A 25696-nucleotide genomic window follows, 5' to 3' on the forward strand; every position below is an offset into this window, starting at 1 on the left:
TTAGGGACCCCTTGTTGTTGGTCACATGTGGCTTAAGGAAAGTAAAAAAGAGACTCTGACATAGTTTATTGTTGTTAACAAAGCCAGTAGGTTTGTCAAAATATATCATATTCTGGCTAAGGTTTCGGCTTTCCCCTACCTAGGAATGTTATTCGATGACCGCCTATAGTGGAGAGCCCTTTTAGATGGGAAGCGCAGCGAGCTGAATAAATCCGCAGGGCCATCACCAGCTTTGCAAGTAGACTGGGTTCAAGGGCTCCAGAGGTTACCTTAAAACTGTATAAATCCAAGACTATCATGAAAGTTATATCTGGCAGTGAGGTGTGGGGGTATATCCCTTCTCATAGTTTACAGATGGTGGATGTTAGACGGCGACCTCAGAGGAGCCCGGAAAGGGGTCCTGACTACCCTGAGACCCACCCTCGAAGTATCGTAGCCGGGCACTGGCGGGAGATTCCCCAGGGGGAGGAATCTCGCAACTAGGATCGTACTTCTGGCACCACACGACACAGAGTGACCACACTGGGTATTCTCAGAAAACAAGCTTTATCAAATAGGTATCACTGCAAATATGTACAAGGTGAGCACGGGCTCAAGAGTCTCGGAAAGGTAGGGGGTAGCGGGACAGTCTCTGGTAACGGTTCAAAGCGGGGACGTATCCGGCGCACAGCTCACAATCCTCGAGCTGGGGGATACGTGGTCGGAGTCGGGGTCCGGCGGGACCGTGAGAGTCTGGGGGAGCCGCGAGTCACTCAGCGGGCTCAGGTACAGGTTCGGAGGTCTTACGATCTTCAGGGAGCCGCGAGTCACTCAGCAGGGCTCAGGTACAAGTTCGGAGGTCTTACGATCTTCAGGGATCCGCGAGTCACTCAGCAGGGCTCAGGTACAAGTTCGGAGGTCTTACGATCTTCAGGGAGCCGCGAGTCACTCAGCAGGGCTCAGGTACAAGTTCGGAGGTCTTACGATCTTCAGGGAGCCGCGAGTCACTCAGCAGGGCTCAGGTACAAGTTCCAGGAGCCGCGACCACGTCGGCAGGCTCTCGTTGTTCCAGTGTCGAATCTGCCGGACAGTCTCAGAGCACCCCTTGTTATAGGTCGACCCCTCTTTGATGTCCGGAGTCTGTGCAGGCGGGGGTCTCGTCACCTGGGGGCCGCTTGTCGGGGTTTCCTGCTATTGTCTTTTGATCCTTTCAGGGCCGGGTCGGGAGGAGTCCCAGACACCCAGCAGGCACGGAGCCAGCCCGCAGGGAGGCCGGAGGGCCGATCGAAACCCATCGTCCCAGGGGAGTTCAGAGGTGCGATAGAAACTGCTCCTCCCTCTCGCATCCCCTGGAAGCGTGATGTCCTCCAGCCGGAGTGGCGCCTCGAGGCCCGGGTCGCGCTGGGGCCGGGCGGCCATCTTGTTGCATGGAGTGGGCACGCGGGCCCGGGGTGGCCGAAAGGAGGGAGGCCATGGACGGGGATGTCCGGGGTTGGTGCGGGTGTCCTGGTGGGAAGGGTCGGCTGGGCCGTGTGCTTGGGCTGCAGGTACCAGGTTTCGGTGGTGCGGGGGCACAGAGGGCCATCCTACGAGGCCGGGTCCAACACGCGTCCCCCCCAGCTGAAAGCCGGAGAGAACTGCCCATCACCTTGGGGGGTTCTCTTCGCTGAGGCGGAAGAACCGGGAGAGGCCGTCAGCGTTGGCGTGGTCCGTACCAGGGCGGTGTTCTACGGTGAAGTCCATTCCCTGGAGGGAGATTGACCACCGCAGTAGCTTGGGGTTTTCTCCTCGCATCTGCATGAGCCATCGCAAGGGCCGATGGTCAGTTCGGACTCTGAAATGAGTGCCGAACAGGTAGGGTCGTAGTTTTTTGAGTGCCCAGACCACGGCAAAGGCTTCGCGCTCTATGGTGCTCCACCTCTGTTCTCGGGGCAGCAGCCGCCGACTGAGGAAGGCGACGGGCTGGTCTATGCCTTGATCATTCACTTGGGACAGGACGGCCCCAATACCATGCTCGGAGGCATCGGTCTGGACTATGAACTCCTTGGTGTAGTCGGGAGCCTGGAGGACGGGGGCAGTGCACATGGCCTTTTTCAGAGCATCGAAAGCTTCCTGGCAGGCAGCCGTCCACTGCACCTTCTTTGGCTGCTTTTTAGACGTGAGTTCAGTGAGAGGGCCGACCAGGCTGCCATACCCCCGAATGAATCGGCGGTAGTAGCCCGTGAGTCCCAGAAAGGCTCGGACCTCCGTTTGGGTGATGGGTGGTTCCCATGCCAGGATGGCGTCAATCTTTGGTCGTAGAGGGGCGACCTGGCCACTCCCGACTTGATGCCCCAGGTAGACTACGGATCCTTGCCCTATCTGGCACTTGCTGGCTTTTACGGTGAGGCCTGCCTGGCGCAGGGCTGTTAGCACCCTCCGGAGGTGCTGGAGGTGCTCACTCCACTCTGAACTGAAGACAGCGATGTCGTCCAGATAGGCCGCGCTGAACTGTTCTAGCCCGGCCAGGACCCTATTCACCAGTCTCTGGAAAGTGGCCGGGGCATTTTTCATCCCGAAGGGCATCACGCGGAAGCGGTAGTGCCCATCGGGGGTGGAGAAAGCAGACCGCTCCTTGGCACCTTCGGTGAGCGCAATCTGCCAGTATCCGCAGGTGAGGTCGAAAGTGCCGAGGAACCGGGCGGCCCCTAGGCGGTCAATGAGTTCGTCGGCTCGTGGAATGGGGTGGGCATCGGCTCGGGTAATGTCATTGAGCCCCCGGTAATCCACGCAGAACCGGAGCTCGGGGGCGACACCGGGGGCCGCTGCCTTCGGAACTAGGACCACGGGGCTGGCCCAGGGACTGTCAGAGGGCTCGATCACCCCCAGGGTTAACATCTTCGAGACTTCAGCTTGAATGCAGGACCGGACCCGGTCAGGAACCCGGTAGGCTCGGTGTCTCACCAGCGGGCTGTCCCCGGTGTCCACATCGTGAACACACCAGTTGGTGACCCGGGGGTCAGGGAGAAGAGGTCGGAAAATTGTCTGAGGAGCTGGCGGCAGTCCGCTTGTTGCTGGGCAGTGAGGGCTGGGGAGAGGTTCACCCCCTCCACGGAGCCATCCTGCTCCTTGACACACAGGAGGTCCGGGAGGGGATCCGACTCATCTTCGGCCCCGTCATCGGTGGCCAGCAGGAGGCTCAGTTCTGTCCGCACGAAGTGAGGCTTGAGGCGGTTCACGTGCAGGACCCGGAGGGGATCCCGAGGCGCCTGGACGTCCACCAAGTAGGTGACTTGACTCTTTCTCTAAACCACTTTGTAGGGCCCAGTCCATCGGTCCTGGAGGGCGCCCGGCTTCACGGGGGCCATGACCCACACTTGCTGGCCCGGCTGGAACTCGACCAGAGTAGCATTCTGGTCGTACCAGCGCTTCATTTCTTCTTGACTCGCCTCCAGGTTGGCCTCGGCCAGTTCTCGGAACCTCCTGGTCTGGTTCCGGAGGGCCAGGACATATTGGAACACATCTCGGGGGGTGGTCTGGGGCGCTGCCTCCCACCCTTCCTTAACCAAACTGAGGGGACCTCGGACGGGGTGCCCATAGAGTAATTCAAATGGGCTGAACCCTAAGGACTTCTGGGGGACCTCCCGGTAAGCGAACAAGAGGCAGGGGAGCAGGACGTCCCACTTACGCCGGAGGGGCTCTTCTAGGCCAGCGATCATCCCTTTCAAAGTCCTATTAAACCTCTCTACTAGGCCGTTCCCTTGGGGATGGTACGGGGTGGTTAACTTATAGGACACCCCACATTGTTGCCACAGGGACGTCATATACCTTGATATAAAATTAGTGTCGCGATCGCTCACGACCTCGCGGGGGAAACCCACCCTGGAAAAGATCCCCATCAGGGCCCGGCCCACCACGGGGGCCGTAATGGTGCGTAGGGGAATAGCCTCCGGATAGCGGGTGGCGTGGTCTACTAGGACCAAGATGAAACGGTGACCTTGGGAGGTGGGGGGGTCCAGTGGCCCCACGATGTCGATTCCGACTCGTTCGAAGGGGGTACTGACGACCGGGAAGGGCTGGAGGGGAGCCTTGCGCTTCCCCCACTCTTCCCACTGGCCTGGCACGTGGGGCAGGACTTGCAGTGTGCCTCTACCGCTGCTTTCATCTTAGGCCAATAAAAATGGGTCACGAGATGGCTGTAGGTCTTGTCCTGACCCAGGTGGCCGGCGAGGGGGACGTCGTGGGCTAAGCCCAGGAGGAAATCTCGGAAGCGGAGGGGTACCCCCAGTACCCGTCCGGATCCCAGCTCCACCGACTTCTGCTCACTATACAGGATGTCATTCTCCCAATAGATTCGGTGCGTTCCGGTCTGGTCACCTGCGGCTTGGCCCTCGGCCTGGCGCCGCAGCCCGACCAGGGAAGGACAGGTGGTTTGCTCCCGGCAAAATTCTTCCCGGGTGGGCCCGCCCTCGTGGCGCCAATGGGCCAACTCCGGTAGATCCCCCAACTCGGGGACCGGGGCGGGGTCGGATGGTGCGGGTTCGTCGCTGGCGACGGACCCTTCTGATGGGGGAACGGGAGGACCCTCGGCGGGGACGGTACTGGTTTCTTCGACCGGGGGGCTCTCGACTTCTCTCCGGGGAGTGAGTCGGGCTGTCATAGATCGGGTGGTGGCACACACCCACTCGGGGAGTCCCATCATTCCTAGGTGGGCCTTGCGCTCTACGTGCTTCCAGGGAGAACTCTCCAGGTCGTTCCCTAGGAGGCAGTCGACCGGCTGGGAGGTTCTTACGGCCACCTTGAGTTTACCTATCACCCCTCCCCACTCAAATGGCACCAGGGCTACCTGACACATACTTTCCCTATTGTCTGCGGATATTACGGGGCAAAAGACATTGGGGATGATCTGCTCCTCGGGGACTAGGTGCCTGAGGACACCGGTGATACTGGCCCCGGTGTCCCGCAGGGCCTCTACCTGGTGGCCATTGATCTTGACGAGCTGCCCATATTTCTGTGTGTTGGAGGGTAGGAGGCTACCAGGGATCATTTCCCTATCTCCCAGGGATACTAGGGCCATCGCGGCGGGTTCCCACTCCTCGGCTTCCCCAACCTCCTCCCCCAGGGCTACGTTGGCTATCTGTCTTGCAGGGGGGACTTGGGTGGCCATGGGACACTCTGGGTCATTGGCGTAGTGCCCGGGTTTCTGGCAACGGAAGCATGTGACGGTCACCCGGTGTCCCCGTCTCCCAGGGGGCCCGGTCACTGGTGGAGGGGGCGCCGGGAAAGGTGGAGGTGGTGTCTTCGGGGGGCTAGGCTGGGACTCTCTCGGCCCTCCCTGGTTCCCTCCTCCTCTCTGGCGGGGTGGTCCCGGACTGGCTCGGGGGTACTCTCCTACCATGCCCCGGGAGACCCGGGTGTTGGTCCAGCGGTCGGCCTCCACAGCCAGCTTCCGGGGATCTGTGAGCTTGCTATCCAGCAGATGTTGACGTAGCTCTATGAAGCAGTTCGCAGCCAGATGTTCCCATAACATGAGATCGGTGAGTTCGGCAAGGGTGGTGACTTTGCTGCCCTTGACCCACCCATCGAAGGCCCGACTAAAAAAGTTTACATACTCCACCCAGGTGGTGCCCGGGATCTTCCTGCAGTCCCGGAACCGTTGGCGGTACATTTCTGGGGTGAGGCCGTATCTTGTGAGGAGAGCCTCTTTCATGTGGCTGTAGGAGGTCTGTAGGGAGAGGGGTAGGTCGAGCAGGGTGTCCCTTCCTTCGCTCAGAAACCGCCCCCACAACCCCGCCCCCCAGTCCTTCTGTGGGATCCGATGGGAGGTCATGGCGACCTCGTAGGCCCGAAACCATTGCTGAATGTCATCTTTTTTATAATATTCCTTGACCACATCCTTGGGGATGTGGACCTTCTGTTCCGCTGGGGGTGCCGTCTCTCGGTTTCCCGAGGGCCTCCCGTCCTCATTTCGGGCCTTGAGCTCGAGTTCCTTTAAGCTGCGTTCGTGCTCCAGTTGGAGCTTCCTTCCTTCGTGCTCCCGTTGGAGCTTCTTTTCTTCCAGTTCGCCTTGTACGCGCATTTGCTCTACCGCTAGCTTTTTCTCCGCTAGCTTCAATTCGCCCGCGATTTTGAGTTTGGCTAACTCGAGTTCATGACTGCGGCTTCTCTCTCTGTCCGCGAGTTCTTCCGGGGATAGGCCCCCGTCTGGTACTATGCCTCGCACCTGATTGTCGCTGCTTTCACTTGGAGGGGGTTCGGCTTCGTCGGGGCGCTCTCCCGTGCCTTCCGGGCGGGAGGCCCCGGTCTCCACCCAAGTTTTCAGTGCTTTCTGCAAGTCTTCCTTAGTGTTGAGGCCAGTGGTAGCGATTTTAAGTTATTTGCAAAATTGCTTTAGCTCTTTGTGTGTGTATTCTTCTAGATGCTCCACCTGGAACACTCTGTTGGCGTTGGTTTCTGCGGAGCTCATGGCGCTTCCTTCTGCCATCTTTGTTGGTCGTGCGTCCGTTGTTCACTGTACGATCTCTAGGTGATGGGCCCGAATCCCGTCGCTGCCACCAATGTTAGACGGCGACCTCAGAGGAGCCCGGAAAGGGGTCCTGACTACCCTGAGACCCACCCTCGAAGTATCGTAGCCGGGCACTGGCGGGAGATTCCCCAGGGGGAGGAATCTCGCAACTAGGATCGTACTTCTGGCACCACACGACACAGAGTGACCACACTGGGTATTCTCAGAAAACAAGCTTTATCAAATAGGGATCACTGCAAATATGTACAAGGTGAGCACGGGCTCAAGAGTCTCGGAAAGGTAGGGGGTAGCGGGACAGTCTCTGGTAACGGTTCAAAGCGGGGACGTATCCGGCGCACAGCTCACAATCCTCGAGCTGGGGGATACGTGGTCGGAGTCGGGGTCCGGCGGGACCGTGAGAGTCTGGGGGAGCCGCGAGTCACTCAGCGGGCTCAGGTACAGGTTCGGAGGTCTTACGATCTTCAGGGAGCCGCGAGTCACTCAGCAGGGCTCAGGTACAAGTTCGGAGGTCTTACGATCTTCAGGGAGCCGCGAGTCACTCAGCAGGGCTCAGGTACAAGTTCGGAGGTCTTACGATCTTCAGGGAGCCGCGAGTCACTCAGCAGGGCTCAGGTACAAGTTCCAGGAGCCGCGACCACGTCGGCAGGCTCTCGTTGTTCCAGTGTCGAATCTGCCGGACAGTCTCAGAGCACCTCTTGTTATAGGTCGACCCCTCTTTGATGTCCGGAGTCTGTGCAGGCGGGGGTCTCGTCACCTGGGGGCCGCTTGTCGGGGTTTCCTGCTATTGTCTTTTGATCCTTTCAGGGCCGGGTCGGGAGGAGTCCCAGACACCCAGCAGGCACGGAGCCAGCCCGCAGGGAGGCCGGAGGGCCGATCGAAACCCATCGTCCCAGGGGAGTTCAGAGGTGCGATAGAAACTGCTCCTCCCTCTCGCATCCCCTGGAAGCGTGATGTCCTCCAGCCGGAGTGGCGCCTCGAGGCCCGGGTCGCGCTGGGGCCGGGCGGCCATCTTGTTGCATGGAGTGGGCACGCGGGCCCGGGGTGGCCGAAAGGAGGGAGGCCATGGACGGGGATGTCCGGGGTTGGTGCGGGTGTCCTGGTGGGAAGGGTCGGCTGGGCCGTGTGCTTGGGCTGCAGGTACCAGGTTTCGGTGGTGCGGGGGCACGGAGGGCCATCCTACGAGGCCGGGTCCAACAGTGGAAAATAATTTTTGACGGCGGATCCCGCAAGTCCTCCAAGGTACACCAGCCTGGTCTGTTCATGAAGAGCTAGGGGTGGATTATCTGGTAGATCAAGTGGCAATTAAACCATTACTTTTCTGGATAAAGAGCTGGTCCCGTGAAGATAAGGGTTTTAACCGCTTGATTTTAACAGACAGTTTGGCCATGGATCAGGGCCTTAAAGTTCCCTGGTTACGTTATATTAAGGAAACTGCACAGGCCATGGGTAGGCCAGACCTTTGCACACAACACTTTATGCCCTGGGGTTTTGAATATTACAAAAGAGGTATACTAATGCTGCTCAGGACAAATATATTGAGCTTAGTAAACCTTCAGTGAGGGCTTATGTAATGCTAAAGTCAGTGCCAGGTATGGAACCATACCTTAGTGCACTTTCTAGCGCCCACAATAGATTTCTAATTTTGCGCTATAGATTTAACCAACTCCACCATCTTTTAGCCGCACCGGTGTTTTTTTTTCCTCATTCCAAAGAGGCCCCTGTGACTGTGATCTTAGATCTCCACAGGACACGCTCCACTTTGTTTTACTGTGTAAATTATTTTCAGTGCCAAGAAAATAATTCCTCCGGCCCCTACTCAAGACCTTGAAGTTTAGACAAAAGTGGCACTTATGCATTTACCGTTGCTATTAAACCCCCATACCTTCCTTGTTGTGATTAGTTTTCTGCAGGCAGCTAACCGATCTAGGTTATCAAGAATTGAATGAATCCCTATTGCTTTGTATTTATGAGGTTAACATTGGCGGAATGGGGTATATAACCATAGATTTGTGGGGTTCTTAGAATCTGCTTTCTTACCTCGTTGTGTAGTTATTCTGTTTGAACTGATTTTATGATTGTTTTATTGTATCTTTTGATGGATGTGTTGTCATCCGAATAAAGAGAATTATATATATATATATATATATATATATATATATATATATATATATATATATATATATATATATATATATATATTATATTGATCTGATGATCCCTTGACAAAGCCAATAGTCCTGTTATATATGATGTTGTGGTCACCTTTTGACAAAGCGAATAAGCCTGTCTTCCTAGAATAATGTGGTGATCCTATAACAAGTCCATTAGGCTTGCCTTTGTATAGTGATGAGGGGACCCCTTGACAAAGCCAGTAGACTTGTTTTGTATAATGATGTGGTGACCCCTTGACAAAGCCAGTAGGCTTATCTTCATATAATTATGTGGTGACGCTTGACAAAGCCAATAAGTTTGCCATGTATATTGATGTGGTCATCTTTTGACAATAGGCCTCTCTTTTATATATTGATGTGGTAACCCCGTGGGAAAGCCAGGAGATCTGCATTATTTAAAATGACACCGCTTTATATTGTGATGAGCGCTGTCATTGACTGATTGTGCTAGAGTAGAGACATTGGCCGCACCCTGTTGGAGTTGGGATCAGGGTTTCTCCACCACAGGCCAGTGATGTTGTAGTTAAGTATGGTAGTATGATTGTACCTTTATTTTTTTTTTTAAACTAGAAATGTACTGAAAAAACCAAAGGTTATAGTGATGTTATACTTGGGTGTAGATGTCAGTTAAACCATCCCATTTTAGGTTAGCCCCGCTGAACCAGGTACCTTAAATCCTGGTTGCGGAGTGTTACATGGATTGAAGGCAAAGAAGCATCGCATAGTCAAATCGATGTGTGTGTTCTGAGATGCAGTGAGGCTGCAGTGCGATGTCCTGTTGCATCGTTGTCCAGGGTCCTGGCGATGGGGCTTTTAATGCAAAGTCCAGGCGTCGAGGATGTAGCGCGCAGCTGAGGTGATGTCTGTTCCGATGAGCTGCGATGTGGAGGCGGAGGGCGGATGAGAGATGCCAGGACCTGGGTCGAAGATGCGCCATGCGATTGGCGATATGTCTGTTCCAAAGATGCAAGGGTGATGCGCACCTTCTGCGTTGGGCCAATCTACGCAGCAGCAGCGATGCATCTGTTCTGCTCTAGGATGCACCACTCAGCCGAGGAGATGCATAGGTTTGGCTAGAGGATGCGCTGCTCAGCAGAGAAGATGCGTCAGTTCTGCTGGTAAGCACCTTAGGTCCACATCCAAGGATCTAGGACTGGGTTGGCACCACTTGCAAGGGCAGACTCACAGATGGCCGAGTCCAGGTGCAGATGCAAGGTTGCTGGAAGCCTGTTACGTCGCTGAGGCTTTAGATCAGTAGGCCATCCAGCTATTCCTTGGAGTCACTCTGGGTTCTGGGTTTGAGTGATGCAGGTCCAGTGCTTCTCACCCAGAAAAGGAGGGCAACAGGTCAGAACAGCAGGTCAGGTCAGCACAGCAGATTAGCAGTCCAGCAGAGTGGCAGTCCTGTCAGCAGCACAGCAGTTCTTCTTCCTAACAGAGTATCCACAGGTCCAAAAGTGTACTGAAGTGGTGGTGTCCGAGGTCCAGTACTTATACCTTGTGGTGCCTTTGAAGTGTGAGAGAGTTCAAAGACAAGCTTGTGAAGTGCACAGTTGCCCTACCCGACTCCAAACTAATTACAGGGGTTAGGAAGTCCTTTGTTTGGGGACAGGGCACAGCCTGTTCACGTGTAAGTGAAACTGGGTCCAGCTCCTCCCTCCCATCCTATCACGATAGCCAACTCAATTACACCCAAGTGCCCATTGTGTGTGGCTGTCTAGGTGGGAGACATAAAGCTCAACTGCCAACTACACCCAGCCATGTGACCAACCAGAGGCTGCAGGCACCCAATGGTTAAGGCAAGAAAATGGCAACTTTCTAAAGGTGACTTTTTCAGAATTGTAATTTAAAATACAATTTCACCATAAATTAATATTTTAAATTAGAATTTCAGAAACACTAAACATGAACCAGTTATATCTTCCCATTTGGAAATTAGGCTAATAAAATGTAATAAGGTAATCCCAATTTTATCCTATGGGACACATGTAGGCCTTGTTGTTGTGAAAAACCAATTTTCACCACTAGGTCATGTAAAACTTAAAAGTACATGTCCCACTTTTTAAATACATTGCACTCTGCCCTCCGGGCTGTCCAGGGCCTACCCTAGGGGTGACGTGCATGTATTAGAAATCAAGGCTTTGGGTCTGGCAAGAGGTTTAACTTGCTAGGTCGGCATCACAGTTTAAACTGCACACACAGGCTCTGCAATAGCAGATCTGAAACGTTTAAAGGGCTACTTAAGTGGAGGGCACAATCTGTGCTGCAGGCCCACCAGTAACCTGTTATATACAGGCTTGCTAAGATGGCCGCCTGGTAGGAGCTCAGGATAGGAGCTCTTGGGTTTAAGGATCACCAAATTGGTGAATATCCCCCTCTAACCCAGCCATCCACCCCGCATCAACAGTCAATTACATTACTTGGCTAACTACGATTACAATTTTCTACGTTGAGCCGCTTACCTGCAACAGGGACTGATGGAAGGCCTGCTGTGTCGGAGTGCAACTCGGTCGCCCCCGTTTCCTCCTTGACAACTGCGAAGGGTTGCAACTTCGAAGGGGCTACAGAATCGACGACCAGACTCGACGGGCTCGCCTCTGCTGTCGAGGTGAGGTGGGTGCTTCCACCTGAATATGCCGAAGCCCTTGTTCAGGCTTGCCTAAACTTCTGTTGTTAGGGTGCTGTTCACAATTGTGCATGGTTTGCTGTTGTTAAGGCGCTGCAGGAGTTTTTTCGGCTGATCTCGGGTTCAGCGCAGCTGGGAGCGTTGTCAGCGGAGCTGGTTGGGGCAGGGTGAGCTTCGCCTGCCTCCAAAGGCACTCAATATCCAACTGGCCCACGTTTCTGGACTCCTGAGCAGAGTGTGCCTGCCTGCCTCCGATGGGGCACTCTGCATCTGACTGACTGAAGAATAGGATTGATTTGGAGGGCGGTGGGTGTCTCCGTCTTGGCCCCTCAGTCGGGCGTGCATATCGAGGGGTTTGAAGGAGACCTCGGGGATCGGATGTTCGGCATCACATTCTTCCATCTTCTCTAAGACCGCAGGGCATTTCATGTCTAGCAACGACCGAAGCCCTCAGTGCCGCCTCTTACGTCCAGGATTCTTTCATGATCCTCTTTTTGTATCAGCCTTTTAATAATGCTCGCTGTCACTCCGTCTGGTGACTCTACCTTATGGGACTGTTAACCATCTGTCGCCCAAACTGCTGGGAGAGTGTACACACGGCTACTTTGTGCAGATGCCTCTGCAGCAGTCGGTGCCTAATGGCCTGCAACTGATGCCTACTGTGTTTTATTCTGCCTGTCCCCGTCCCCCCCCCCCCCCCCCCCCCCCCCCCATATTGCCTCTGGGTGCAAAGGAGTGACACCTTCACCCGGTTTCTACCAGGATAGGGTAAGTGTCTCTGCTAACTAAATCTTTTCTGCAACAATGGCAGCTCACTTTGGAGCCACAGAGTAACTGATCTCCATTAGACGGCATGTATCTTTATTCTATTATGTTCCTTCAAATGAGCCTCAAAATGGAGCCTCTCAAGGCTATTCACCCACTTTAAGACATTGCTCAAAATAGCCACTGCTCAAATGGGCTTCGAAGATGGCCTGAACCTTTACTCCTAAATTGCTGATATTGATGCACTCTGATCCCTTATCAAATTACATTGTTGCTCTAGTAAGTAGATTTTAAACTAAAGGGTTTAAATAATTCCTTGTCCAACTAGTGGTTTTTAAACTAAAATATTTAAATAATCACTTGCCCAGCTTGTTCCCCTTTGTATTGTTCTGGTTTTAAATGAAACTGGGGAAATAACCCGCCAATAGCGTCCTCAACATGCTTGGGTGAGATGACTCTTGCTCCCCAATCCTCCACCAGGACCCCCCCAATAATTAGGCCTACCTCTCCACCCCTTATTCTTTCGGGCACTTTTAATTACTACTACTACACTCCTCAGTCAACATGGCACAAAATACCTATCATTCCTCCAACCCCTTTGCCCAATCTGGCGTAAACTCAGTTAAGATTATCTACCCCCCAACCTGTCAACAAAGGCTAAGAAGACCTTTAAGCACATTACCCTCAAGAGGTGGCCCAAAACACTGATATCGGACACCTATATCTCAAATAAGGGCACTATAGTGACTGATCTCATCTTCTATACCAACAGAAGAGCGCAGTGGAGGAAGACCCTCACCTCTTTGCTGCGTTCCAAACAAACCAAAACTCTGCGTGGTTTTCGTTTAAACACGCTTCCATCCCTGGCCCTTATGGCGGCGCTGACTATCTCCCTTTACAATAATGGTAATGTCCTTATCCAAGCCTCGGACCTGAACCTCAAACGATTCAATCATACCTTTTTGAGCTTCAAGAACACTATAACTAACTCCAACGCCTCCACTGGCAACCAAAATATACTACCCACTGGCTCTGATCCGAGGTGATGGACGGCCCCTCCTCCCCACTGCCCACACTCCTCTCTGCTAACACGCTCCCCACAGCTCGACACATATCTACGGAGGCTGTCCCTACTCCCCACACCTTGAATCTGCGTCTGCCTAGTAAGGATGACTGGTTAACTGGCCAGAGTACCTCCTGCTGTGTTGCTATCCGCACCAATGTTCCTCCGCTACCTTGCCTTACCCCCTTCCTCAATTGCCTATGTCACACACCATTCGCTCCAATAACAAGAGTGATCACCACCCTACCAACCCTAACAGTCAGGTAGGAGTGGATACTCAAACCTTAGGCCCTGGAGCTCCCAGTCACAGGGCTCTGAACCTTGCTGATGTCCCCTATATGTTGACTAATAAAGTGCACTCACCCACTTTCTCACTACATGCCGCACCACCCTCGACCCCTTCTAGTTCCACTCTGCCTCCCCTATTCCCACTTCTAGCTTTGATTCCTATCTCAATGATGACGCTATCTCCCTATTTAACTGTGCCAACAATCCTACTCAACCCTCCACTAACGACACCACAGTGGATGATGTCCTACTTGAGCGGGATACTCCTGCAAATAATTGCCTGAACAAGCATGGCCTTGAAGAAGATTGATCACCTCCAGCATGATATCTCAGTAGTCAAAGAATTGGTGCAAAGCATTCTGCAATTCTCCTTGAAGTTGGAGAAGCGTTGGCTCTCACCCCCGCGCAGTTGAATGATCTCTACAATTCACAGAAGCCGTACTCAACTAAAGACCTTACTGCCTTCAGCGCCTATCTTCGCTCCAGAGGGAGCATGAGGCCTCTACCTAACCACCACTCTCGGCCCCACAGACCCTTACCTCAGCTATCTGAGGAAGACATTCTCGCCCTGCTTGGAACCTACTCTAACTCAAAGATGATCCTCAAATCTAACTCTACTCTCAACATACCTTCAATCATTGCAGACCCTGAAAGGGAACCGAGCCTTAAACTCCGAGAGTTAAATATAGAGAACCTACTTCACATAAACACCTCTATTCAAGAAGTGGACACTTCCAACTTACACATCAACTCGATGCTACTCAACTGTAGATCGGCTGTGAGACATGCTGATATTTCTGATCTCATCACAGCGCATAACTTGGTCCTTCTGATCATCACTGAAACCTGGCTCAAGGACACTTCCTCCCCAATTCTTGACCTCTTAATCCCTCCCAATTGCTCTATTATCAGAAGTGATCGACTGGTTAAAATAGGAGGGGGCATTGCCTGCATTCATCACTCCAACCTCACAGTTAAACAGTCTTCATGTACTGTCTTATCCTCCTGTGAACAGCTAGTCTCTGAAATCTGGAACAAAGGCAAGAAGATTTGTGTGCTGCATTCGATCTATCCCCTCCTGGCGATAATCTAACCTTCAAAGAGCAAATCATGGAGGTCATTAGCTCGAGTTCGGATCAACTCTGCCACATATTCCTTGGAGACTTCAACATTCATTGGAATGACACAAGCGATCTTATTGTCTATTTCTTTAAGACATTCCTCTCTGACCTCAACTTCTCACAGCTCTGTAAAGGTCCTACTCACAAAAAAAGCCCCACTCTAGACCTCATCATTGCCAAAGACAATCACATACAAATAGGAAAAATCCTACCCTGTGACTGGTCTGATCACTTTCAAATTCCCTTCCTCATCTTAGACAAGGGACTGGTTCGACAGGGTCAACCCCTTAAAGCGAAACAAATGACTCGCAATATGAGAGACCTCGACATTAACATGATAACTGCAATCACTAAAGATAGACTACAGCCCCTCCCCCCTAATTTAACCAACCTTGACGCTCTTTCTGAGCATTACATTAACACCTTGTCCTTTTTGTTAATATTCATTGATGCACATCGCACATCTTAGTTCTTTCTACTGTATGATGTTTTAGTCGGAGAGCTCTAAGGCTCCTTTGATACACACTACTCCCTATTCTTGAATGGTTTCCCACAGGTTGTAACTTTACTTAGCTTTCTCTGTTTTGTATATTTGCTGATGAGAATTCTGTACTGTGCTCTGATACCCCTTGGGGTCTTGTTCGCGCTCTATAAAACTTTAAAAACAAATAAAAACAGGCCCTGAGCACTTGTAGTGACACTTTACGAGGGGCTTGTATATTAAATATGCCAATTGGGTAAGCCAGTGTTACCACATTTTAAGGCGAGAGCACAAAACATTAGTACTGGTTAGCAGTGGTAAGGTGCACAGATTCCTAAAGCCAACAAAAATGAATTCAGCATAAGTAAGAGGAGGAAGGGAAAAGGTTTTTTGGGGGGGGGGGGGGGGGGGGCGCCCTGCAGAAAGGGACAATAACCAAAATATCATGTAGTCAAATGCACAAAAATCTCTTCCCGCCACTATTAAAGCCTTCATGTTCAAGTCTCTAATCAAGTCATATATTTAGATTCCAACTTCCACACGAGGTTCTTCCTGTCACTTTCCCTTTAGTTTCTCAGAATTCGTTATATTCCAAATAATGTGACTTTTGTTTATTCGGCACTCTGATGTTGCTCAACATGTCAGGCCATAGGATACAGAGTATATCGATTTGTGATGATGGTAAATGCTCTGGAATACCTTTTTGTTTTTACAGGGAAAGATGTGCTTCCAATATATAGCTTGTTACAGGCACACATTATAATCTAGGTCATGCTTTTTCAAGATTGTCCACCATCTCCTACGCATTCATAGATTAGAATTTGTATATCAATTCATAATATCCTGTACAATCTAGCTCTAAATGGTCTAATATTTTAATAAATGTTTTAATTGTGGTATTCATTTATGCAGGTTGTCTTATACCACTGATTGTACTGAGAACCATCATCTCATTCCTTCATGAGCTCTATTTTTGACCTTCTGTTGTCTTTTAAATTAATTGTAAAATTGGTTGTAGGATGTTGTGTATTTAAAAAATATCACTGAGTAGCTAGGGGTAAGTCAGACAACATGTGCTCCCATCACTGCGGGTGTGGCATTACCCCATTCTGGCCTTGTCTAGCGAGACATAAACCACTTCAGATGTACAGAAGAAAAATAGTCATTTGAGTGTCCAAGAGGGGTTTCTTGTGAGCACAAATTATACTCTACTGTATGTATTAACTTTCCTTACTCGTACGTATTATAAAAAGTGACATTTTCATAATCCTTTTTTTGTTAAAAAATAAATAAAAGTACTGGTTTTCTTTTATTTATTGATCTATTTTTTGGATTGGGATGATGAAGATGGGTCAATAGAGCCAATCACCTAGCTAGTAGTTACAGTAATCAGCGTGTGCTCTAGTAATCTGTGTGTAATTATGTAACTAGTGAGTTTTTATCTGAATTATTGAGTGTGGCAGTCAACATATACAAACATCAAAAAGCCATGTTTGGTGGGGGTGGGGCGAGTGTGAAGATTAGTTAATCATTTTGGGATAAATTATTTTAATTCTGTACTATGTAGTGCCAATGTGCTATTTACCAATTACTTTGTGCTCTTCTTAGGACACGGCTGGTCAAGAACGTTTCCACGCACTCGGCCCAATCTACTACAGAGACTCGAATGGAGCCATTTTAGTGTATGATGTCACGGACGAAGATTCTTTTCAGAAGGTAGGACAGTGATTTATTAATCTGATTGGACGCATGAACGAATGGGCTGTCTGCAGCCCCAGTAAAGTCACATCACTCTGACATACTCTGAAACATCACTTTGAAGTCAATAGCTTTGTAATGTTTACATTGAACAGGTTTGGAATTTAAATGTATTTGTCAATATATATGGTTCTCAGTGACTTGTGGTCAATGTTACCACAAGCATTAGTTGGGGCTCTGGACCATTCTCTTTAGCATATTATTTTATTAATCAATATCCATATGCTGCTGTTGGCATTTCATTGTCATTGGAGCAGCTGCTACTCTTGAAGCACCTGGAAGCTGTGGAATCCCTGGTATCAGTACAGGTATTATACCATTTTACATGAGATGTTCTACTGGTGTGTTCTCTCTTTCACTGTTCCCATTATCAAATGGGATTGTTGCCAGTGTGGCAAGCACAAGCAACTGGCTGTACATCTTGATGACACATACTTGACCAGAGTACTACATGTGTTTGCACTCTACTCCTCACTCACAGTATCTTGAGACCCTACCATCTCCCCATATTGTGTCTGTCCTAACATAGGTCCTTATTCTCTTTTTAATTGATGAGAGGCTTGCACAAGCACTATAGTAAATTATTTGACTGTTGAGCGTATCTGTTTCAGTTCCTTTGTTTATGCCTCCTCATGGAGAATTTATTTTGCCAATACACAGTGTCTTTTTGTTATGTGCCTTTTTAATGTGACTTGACTTATGCTTGACTTGATTTTATGTAACCCCTGGGTAGGAATTAAGGCTGGGATAGGAAGCCGCATTATTTTGAGAAGAGTTTGCACAGGTCTCTTATAAGTATACGTCAATAAGTCAGTGAGGAGGTGAATGGATGCCTGCATTGTGTGGTGGTGAACTCTCCCTGGTCATTCCAGGCAAGTCCAGGACAAGAATTATTCCTCTGTAGAAATTGCTCACCAACTTGTTTATCCTTAATGCTTTGTAGAGACACCGATCTATGTTTTGCAGCATCCACTAGAGGAAAAACCTTGTTATTTTCTTTTTCTTTTTCTCTGCACCCAGCAATTCATCCGCATAGGATTTTGTGTGGGATATAATCCATTAAAGATTGGTAAGCACTGTGACAACCATCTTGAAAATGGACTGTAATAATTAGGTGCATTTTTAAGCCCCCGACATTGTGCAAAACACCACCCACTGTGACAAGATAAAATGGGCAGCATGAACAACTAAAAAAAAGTATTAGTTGCCAACATCCAGCAGGAAGTCCAAAATGAGCACATTTGAAAAGAGACCACAACAGTATGAGGATTTAGCTTTACCTAGCACATCATTGACAACAGCGCTGAAAGGTACTGAGTTCTCCCACATTAGCTTAGCTTAGTCTGGTAAAAACCAATTCCTACAAAGTACGTGGCCTGACAGTCTTTAATGTCAGATTGGGTCCCACAGATGAGTTGGCCAATCAACAACTTTAAATGCTCGCGGTCAGTGAATGAAGAGGAAGATATCACAATGGGACATTGAAATGGAAAGTATTTAACAACTCTCATTTGGATTCACCTGTCACTAAAGCCTGTCTTTGTAATGCACTTTGTGCAGAGCATGCCTGCTGGAGCATGATGAGGAAGAGAAGAATGTTCTGTTATGAGTTGGATAGACAGGACACAGTCAGTGAAATCCTGACCTACTCGAGCATTCCAGTGCTCACCACAAAAAGTGAGGCTGAGCAGACCTTATAAAAAATAACGGTGACCACAAGAAACATAGACCATCCATGAAAGGTATGCTATTATCCAAAGGAAATAAAGGTGAAGGGAAATATGGACTCCTACACTCTTGCAGATCACCCTAGAATGAGTAGTCTCTCGAAGAACTTGTCTCACACGACTTCCTGCAGCACTCCTTCAGAAGATAACAAGAATTGGCATAGCCAATAGGTCTCCCCTTTGGGACCTTATAAGTGTTTAGCCATGCAACAGTTGCATAACTAAATGCTTATAAGGTCCCAAAAGCGAGACCTATTGGCTATGCCAATGCTTGTTTTTTTAAACAGTCGTGACATACAAACACCAGCCGTGTTGATACAATACTGGCCGGGAAGCAACACTATGCCGTATTAACTTCTATGTTGTCTATATTAAGTAGCTTCCATATACAATGTGGGAACACCACCATCTTGTGGACAGTTGTAGTAACCAAGAGCAACAAGGAAGCTATCAACTTCAGGAATGTGAAAGAAAGCTCTCGTATCGTGAAAGCTGATGACCCATGACGAGAGAGGAAAGCCATATAGCGCCTCTGCTCGTAAGTGCGTGCCTGCGCACATGCACGCAAGCTCTAGGCCACAGTGTAGCACTTTGAAAAGCCCTTTACTAAAAGTCGAGCAGCAGCACATGCGCTGCTCTAGGCTCGACCTAAAAACGTGGCACCATCAGATCAGACCTGGAAATGTGTCTGCAAGACTTAAAACTGGAAATCAGCTCCCTAGAGACAGATTGAGTGGCATTGAAATGACTCCGGACAAGGGCTCAGAGAAACACTGTTCCTCGGAAGCAGGATTTTAATACTCAAAAAGAAATATGAGGGAATACTGATTGAACCGTAGGACCTCAAAAATTGTGTTGTTCCAAAAAACATCTGAATAAGAGGACTGACAGGAGGTGTAGAAGGGTCTGATGTAAAAGGATACATTAGCAATCTTCTCCAATCTGTAAGAGTTGTTGTGTGACCCTCTTATTCACCTCGATTGTACGCATGGGTTGCTGAAAGAAACTGCCTCCGGACATTGTAACCATGGTTCTCTGGTTTGTAGAGAACGAGTAAATGATGGCCGTTGTATGGACACAAGGCAAAGTGGTCTAAAAAGGACAAGAGCAGCTATTTTTTCAAGACCTGGTGGGAGCAATACTTAAATGCTGAAGAGACTAGAGCACAACCACAAAATATGTCCACTCCCAAATCATAATACATCATTGTAGTCCTCCATTCTGTATTATTTTTTAATTGGAAGGGGAAAAGCTCATGATCTGACCAAAGGAAGGCTTGTGGATATTGCACCTTATACCAGCAGACCAGAGTACCACAAGGATTACTTCAAGAAGCTGAAGATGTTCTTCTCGAGCATCCAAATGGAGAAAAGTTGGACGACACAAAAGCAGGAAGGCGTACGTACCAGCTGAAATCAAGCAGGCTTAGTTTATGGCGATCTGGCAGACTAAAAACTTAGCCAGGCCAGACAGACCAGGGTCCCCCTCACTAGCCCAGAAAAAGTTGAAGTGAACGTGACAGAAGATTTGCATGCTGATTGGAGAGGTGCTGAGTTTTCCATAGCTTGGGAGGGAGGGGGCAGTGGGGAAGGAGAAATGGGGTAGTGTTGAGGGAGGGATGGGGGGGCAGGCTTCTAAGGACTTTGCACCAAGAAGAGAGGTGGGGGTGGTACACAGAGTGGCTCGGTAATAACATTAATTGCGCACAACATCCTGGACTGGGGCCAGAGTAAGAGTTTAAAAATGTTTTATATTTAGCTACTCTTATCAGGGGACACACATTGGAGCAAGGAGGGTGCGAGAAAAGGGGTTCAACTCAAGAATATGTTTGATATACAAGTTAGTAGGACAGATAGAAGTAGAGTTGGAAGTAGTATTTTAACTGGAAACCATTGAAAACCACAAGCATACAACACACACAATGGAGAAGTCAGTCAGCCTTAATGTAAAAGGACCCAACGCATCGGCTAAGCATTTGGCTATGTTTATTTACTTAAAAACACACATGAGAGCTAAATGCCTCCTCCTGGATGCCCAGTTTTGTTTCTCCAGAAGGAACAGGAGGAAATCTCTATGTTTTCGCAGACAGCACTTTTCATCAGGTCAGAGTAAAAAGGTAGGGGTAGCCAATCTGTGCTAACAAAATGCTCCTTGTACTATTAATAAAGTAGTAGGAGTCATTCAAGGAGGTCACTATATCTAATCATGGAGATAAGAGGGTCACATTTGTGCAGTAGTGTCCATATACCCCCGCAATGAGAAGCAAGAGGATGCCCTAATGGTGGCTAGAAATCAATATACTGAAAATAGCAGAGGGAGAAATGATGGTGGGGTGACCTAAATGCTATTATGGAGTCCTCAAGGGATATATTAGATGGAAGACTGAGCAGTAACAACACTCGATCCCAGTCCTTCTATGGGTGGATGCAAACAATGGGACTGATAGATTTTAGAGGTACACACCCAGCTACAGTAGACTATTCCTACTATGCAGCACGTCACCCATGTACAAGAATAGACCATGTGCTGCGTTCTAATAAGGTGTTGGTCGGTAAAAGTTCTACCATACCCCAGTTTGTGACTGGGCCCTTGGGTCGCTTCATCTATAGACATAGGACATGGAGGCTAAATGGGCAGCTACCTAGGGACACGGTTTTAAAGAGCGATATAAAAGAGACCATTGAGAATTTTATGAGAGACAAACAAACTGGGCTTATGCCCATCGGAACATTCTGGGATACACTAAATGGGGTCTTTACGGGAGTGTTAATAGAAAGAGCTGCTATATTTAAATGGTTAAGAGATGGGAAAGAATGACTTTATATAATAGTGCTATGGAATCAAGTGAAAGCCTTTGATATTAATAAAGCAGAATATATCTTGTCACACAAAACAAACATTCTAACCATCCACACACACACACACCCATTACTGCCAACCCAGACTTTGTCATAGGCTGTGAGAAAGGAAGCTCAAAGGAATAGCAGGAGAGAAAGTTCCTAGTAGAAGGAACCTCAAATCCTTTGAGGAAAGTAAGAGAGAATTTGCCTTGACAGTATTTGAGAGGTTGATATATTTCCAGGTACACCTGGAAGTATCTTGATACCTGAGGGGCTTTGGGGAACTTACAATCTTTGAAAAGTGGATGCTCAAAACGGACCTTAATAAACACTTAGCCTGATTTAGATCTTGGCGGACAGGTAAATGTCACAATGATGACTGATATTCTGCCCGCTGAAATGTAAATTCCATTGGATATAATGGGATTTATATTTCAGCAGACTGGATATTTGTGACCATTGTGATGGAGTAAGCCGTCCGCCAAGATCTAAATCGGGCCCTAAATCTCCTCCATTTATAAGCTACTAATCGCACACAAGCAGTTGGAGATGACCGTAGGCCAAAAGAGAACTGCGCAAGGGATTCACAGATCAAGGCTTGTGTGGACTGTACTGCAGAATATACAAAGCTGTCTGCCACTCCAAGGGAAGGGAACCTCTATATATACCAACACTATACAGATATCTATACAGTTATCGAACGTCCATCTAAATGCATGAGTGGGACAAGAGGAGGTCTAAGAATTATAAGAGGGGATGAATTACTGAAGGTACATTGGTACACCTCATATGGAATTGCAATAGGCTAATTAATTCCTATGAGTATCTTTAACAGCAGGAAAAGAAATGTTCCAGATTGCAATCCGTAGAGAAAATGGAGTGATCTGTTGGGCATAGCATACCCTGGCAAGAGGTCATACTGGTCCCTGAGAAGTGGACATGGGACCATGGCATTGCAAGCGGCAAAGCAAGTGATTCTTGCAGTGTGAGGCAAGGAGAGGATTCCAGCATAGTATAAGCAAATTTTAGAGTATGGGACTTTTTTGGCAATGGAAAAATTACTTGCTGTAGAATTCAATGAGAAGGCGTATGACCTGGACTGGACCAGAGTTTTAGATCTTGCCTGCACAGCGCATGCTCTGTTGCTTCAAGATGTATTGATGACAAGGGGCTTAGAGCCTGCCCATTGCTCACCATTAGTTGCTTCATTGTCCCTCTTTTTACTGCCTTCTAATTGCACAGTACAACTTGCCAATGTCACTACCTGTTCTCTCCTGTGGAGCATAGTACTGATTGATTTAGTTTGATTAGTGTCCTTCTGCTACCTTGGTCTTGCAGTGTATGTGTGGGTGTGTGTACCTGTGCACAGTTGTGTGTCCTTACAGAGGTTACTTTGTGTTAATGTGTATTTGTGTGTGGGTGTGCACACGTGCGTTTCCTTCACATTTCCAAAGGAAGAAAAGGTGCCCCACTGGGGGTGTACCATTAGAAGATCTGGATGAAGGCCATAGTTATTAGTTTGGTTTCATCTGCATAGCTGACGCTTTGGTCTCCATCACAGCTAGTGCTTGTGTAGGTCTTCAATCAACACATTGTCTGCTCTAGAAAATATCCCTTCCTTGCATGTATCACACTGTTAGAGCACCTGGCCGCTCCCCCCCTCACATTCCTAAGGATAGGAAAACCTCTGCATTCTCATATGTGCAGCACAATAATTAGAGTCTCTTACCATCCTAGTTGGACTCCCTAGGAATGCTTGCAGCGAGCAATGACCGTGTATCATGTACATGTCTTTGAAATCCTTTTATTGGCGAGTCAAGCTGTAATCCAATCTCTGCAGGCTCTGTGCTCTCTGCCGTGCACATGCACATCTTCTGCCCTGTAGCTTCTCTCACCCAGTGCCTACACAAAGCCCTACTAATGTAGTGCTAACATAACTCCTGCCTCCGAGTGGCAACACACACCTCTTTTATCCATCCGTCACCAGCACACTGCTCTTGTCACCCTGTGTCAACGCACAGCTCCTGTAGCCCAGCACCTACACCAGCTCCTGTAGCCCAGCACCTACACCAGCTCCTGTAGCCCAGCACCTACACCAGCTCCTGTAGCCCAGCACCTACACCAGCTCCTGTAGCCCAGCACCTACACCAGCTCCTGTAGCCCAGCACCTACACCCAGCTCCTGTAGCCCAGCACCTACACCCAGCTCCTGTAGCCCAGCACCTACACCCAGCTCCTGTAGCCCAGCACCTACACCCAGCTCCTGTAGCCCAGCACCTACACCCAGCTCCTGTAGCCCAGCACCTACACCCAGCTCCTGTAGCCCAGCACCTACACCCAACTCCTGTAGCCCAGCACCTACACCCAGCTCCTGTAGCCCAGCAACTACACCCAGCTCCTGTTAATCGGGGTCAACACACACGTCTCTTGCTATCCTTCATCAAAACACAGCTTCTGTGTTACCCAGCGCATCACCTTCTCGTGTAACTCGGGGCCAACACACTGTTCTTTTCGCCTGGCATCAGTATTGAGCGCTTGTCCTCTAGTGCAACACAGCTTTTGTTGACAATGTCTTCCAAGCTCTTGCACAAAAACTCGTAACCCGACTTGTTTTAACCCACAGCTCCTACTCGTAGTACCTTCTAATTATTCACCCTATGTGATGTAGCTTGCTACCCCTGAAGGTTAGTGCGTCAGCAGCCCACATAGGGGTAGTAAGCACTGTATGAATGTTACAGTACAATAACTCACCCACACTTTTTAACCTATTTATTGAACCCCTCACCGAAATACTCAAAGCATCTAACATCCAATACCACATGTATGCTGATGACACCCAGCTGTACATGAAAATTTAATCGCCTGACTATATCAAGTCACTCAACAGAACCTTACACAAAACCCTTAACTTGCTTACCCTCAACTATCTCAAACTAAACGCCCACAAAATGGAATTCCTCCTTATTTCCCTGCCCAAGCAAGCACCCATCATTGAGGAATACTGAAAAATCTGTCTGCTCTCAACTGCACACCACACATCATAAACTCTACGAAATCCCTGGGTATAGTGTTGGATAGGAACTTGAGCATGCAGGATCACATTAGTGCTTCTACCAAAGGTGTGAACTTCAAACTGAGCATCCTAAGGAAACTAAAACCTTTCCTTTCCCCCGATGACCTCAAGTCCGCAGTACAAGCACTAGTCATCTCAAGACTGGAATATGACAGTGCAACACTCTGCGGTCTGCCTAAGTACAGACTGGCCCCCCTCAGAGGCACAATGAATGCGGCCGCCAGGGTCGTCACAGGCTCCAAGAAGTACAATCACATCTCCCCGGACCTGAAAACACTCAACTGGCTAACTTTTGAAGCAAGGATAGGCCTAAAACTTGCCTGCATGACCCACAAAGCCCTTCACTTTAACACACCTCTCTACCTCGCAAAGAAACTTGAGCTGTCGGGTGGTGCCCATACCTCCAGGAGCTCCAGCACCCTCCTACTTAAACCAAAGAAATTCAAAAAAACAAAAACCTACAACCATTCCTTCTCAGGAATCGCTCCGAGAATCTGGAACGCCCTCCCAACGTAAATGAGTGATCCCATCAACCGTGTCCTTCAAAAAGGAAATGAAAGCGCTAATGATGAATACTTGCCTTTCCTAAAGTCCAGTGGGGGTCCTGAGTCACCTCATATACTTTCACGCCGATGACTTTCTCGCCTTATCCTAATGTCCTATTCTTTTGCCCACTATTGCGTCTTATGTAACTATTGCCATTTTTTGTAACTACTGCTATTTTTTGTCTAGCATGTCGTCACACAACTATTGTTATTTGTTCTATTGCTATGACTCTGCGACGATTGCCCCTCTCATCTGTGTCGCATCCCTCTGTAAAGCGCTCTGATACCCTCTAGGGTCATGTTCTCGCTAATCAAAACTTTCTAATAAAAATAAAATAACTGTCAAAAGTCCAGCCCTGCACCTCTTGATCCTGTCCAGCGGATCAGAACTCATGGTCTCATGCTTAGAGTCCCCTCCTTAAGATTCTGTCCCACATATATTTGCCCATTGTCCCTGCCACATGGCTCCTGCCACACAGTTACTGCCCTGCAGCACCTGCACACATTTCATGCCCCACAAATTCTGTCAACATAGCTCGTCCTGCCGCTTCTTTCAATAAATACCTGATAACCCATCTCCTGGAACTTAGTCCCAGATTCATATCTCCTGCCAAATCCCCCTACCCCACTGTGCCTGTCCCAGAGTTACTACCTTACAGCTACAGCCAACATTACCTACCCGTAGCACCAGCCGTCCATCCGCTGCTCGCTGTGATGCAGGTACCATTTTCTTTATTCTCCTCGTCTGTGGTAAC

The 25696-nt window shown here is 49.1% G+C and overlaps 1 protein-coding gene across 1 annotated transcript in view; it reads left to right on the forward strand.

Annotated features, from left to right (window-relative positions):
- The window catches only part of RAB21 (RAB21, member RAS oncogene family), a 178026-nt gene that overhangs the window by 73380 nt on the left and 78950 nt on the right, over nt 1-25696 (forward strand). The window contains exon 3 of the mRNA XM_085653852.1: nt 16608-16715. Coding sequence (XP_085509978.1) covers nt 16608-16715 — 108 coding nt within the window. The remainder of the gene's footprint in view (nt 1-16607; nt 16716-25696) is intronic.

Source organism: Triturus cristatus, chromosome 4_1 (assembly GCF_964204655.1).
Source record: "Triturus cristatus chromosome 4_1, aTriCri1.1, whole genome shotgun sequence".
Taxonomy (NCBI): domain Eukaryota; kingdom Metazoa; phylum Chordata; class Amphibia; order Caudata; family Salamandridae; genus Triturus; species Triturus cristatus.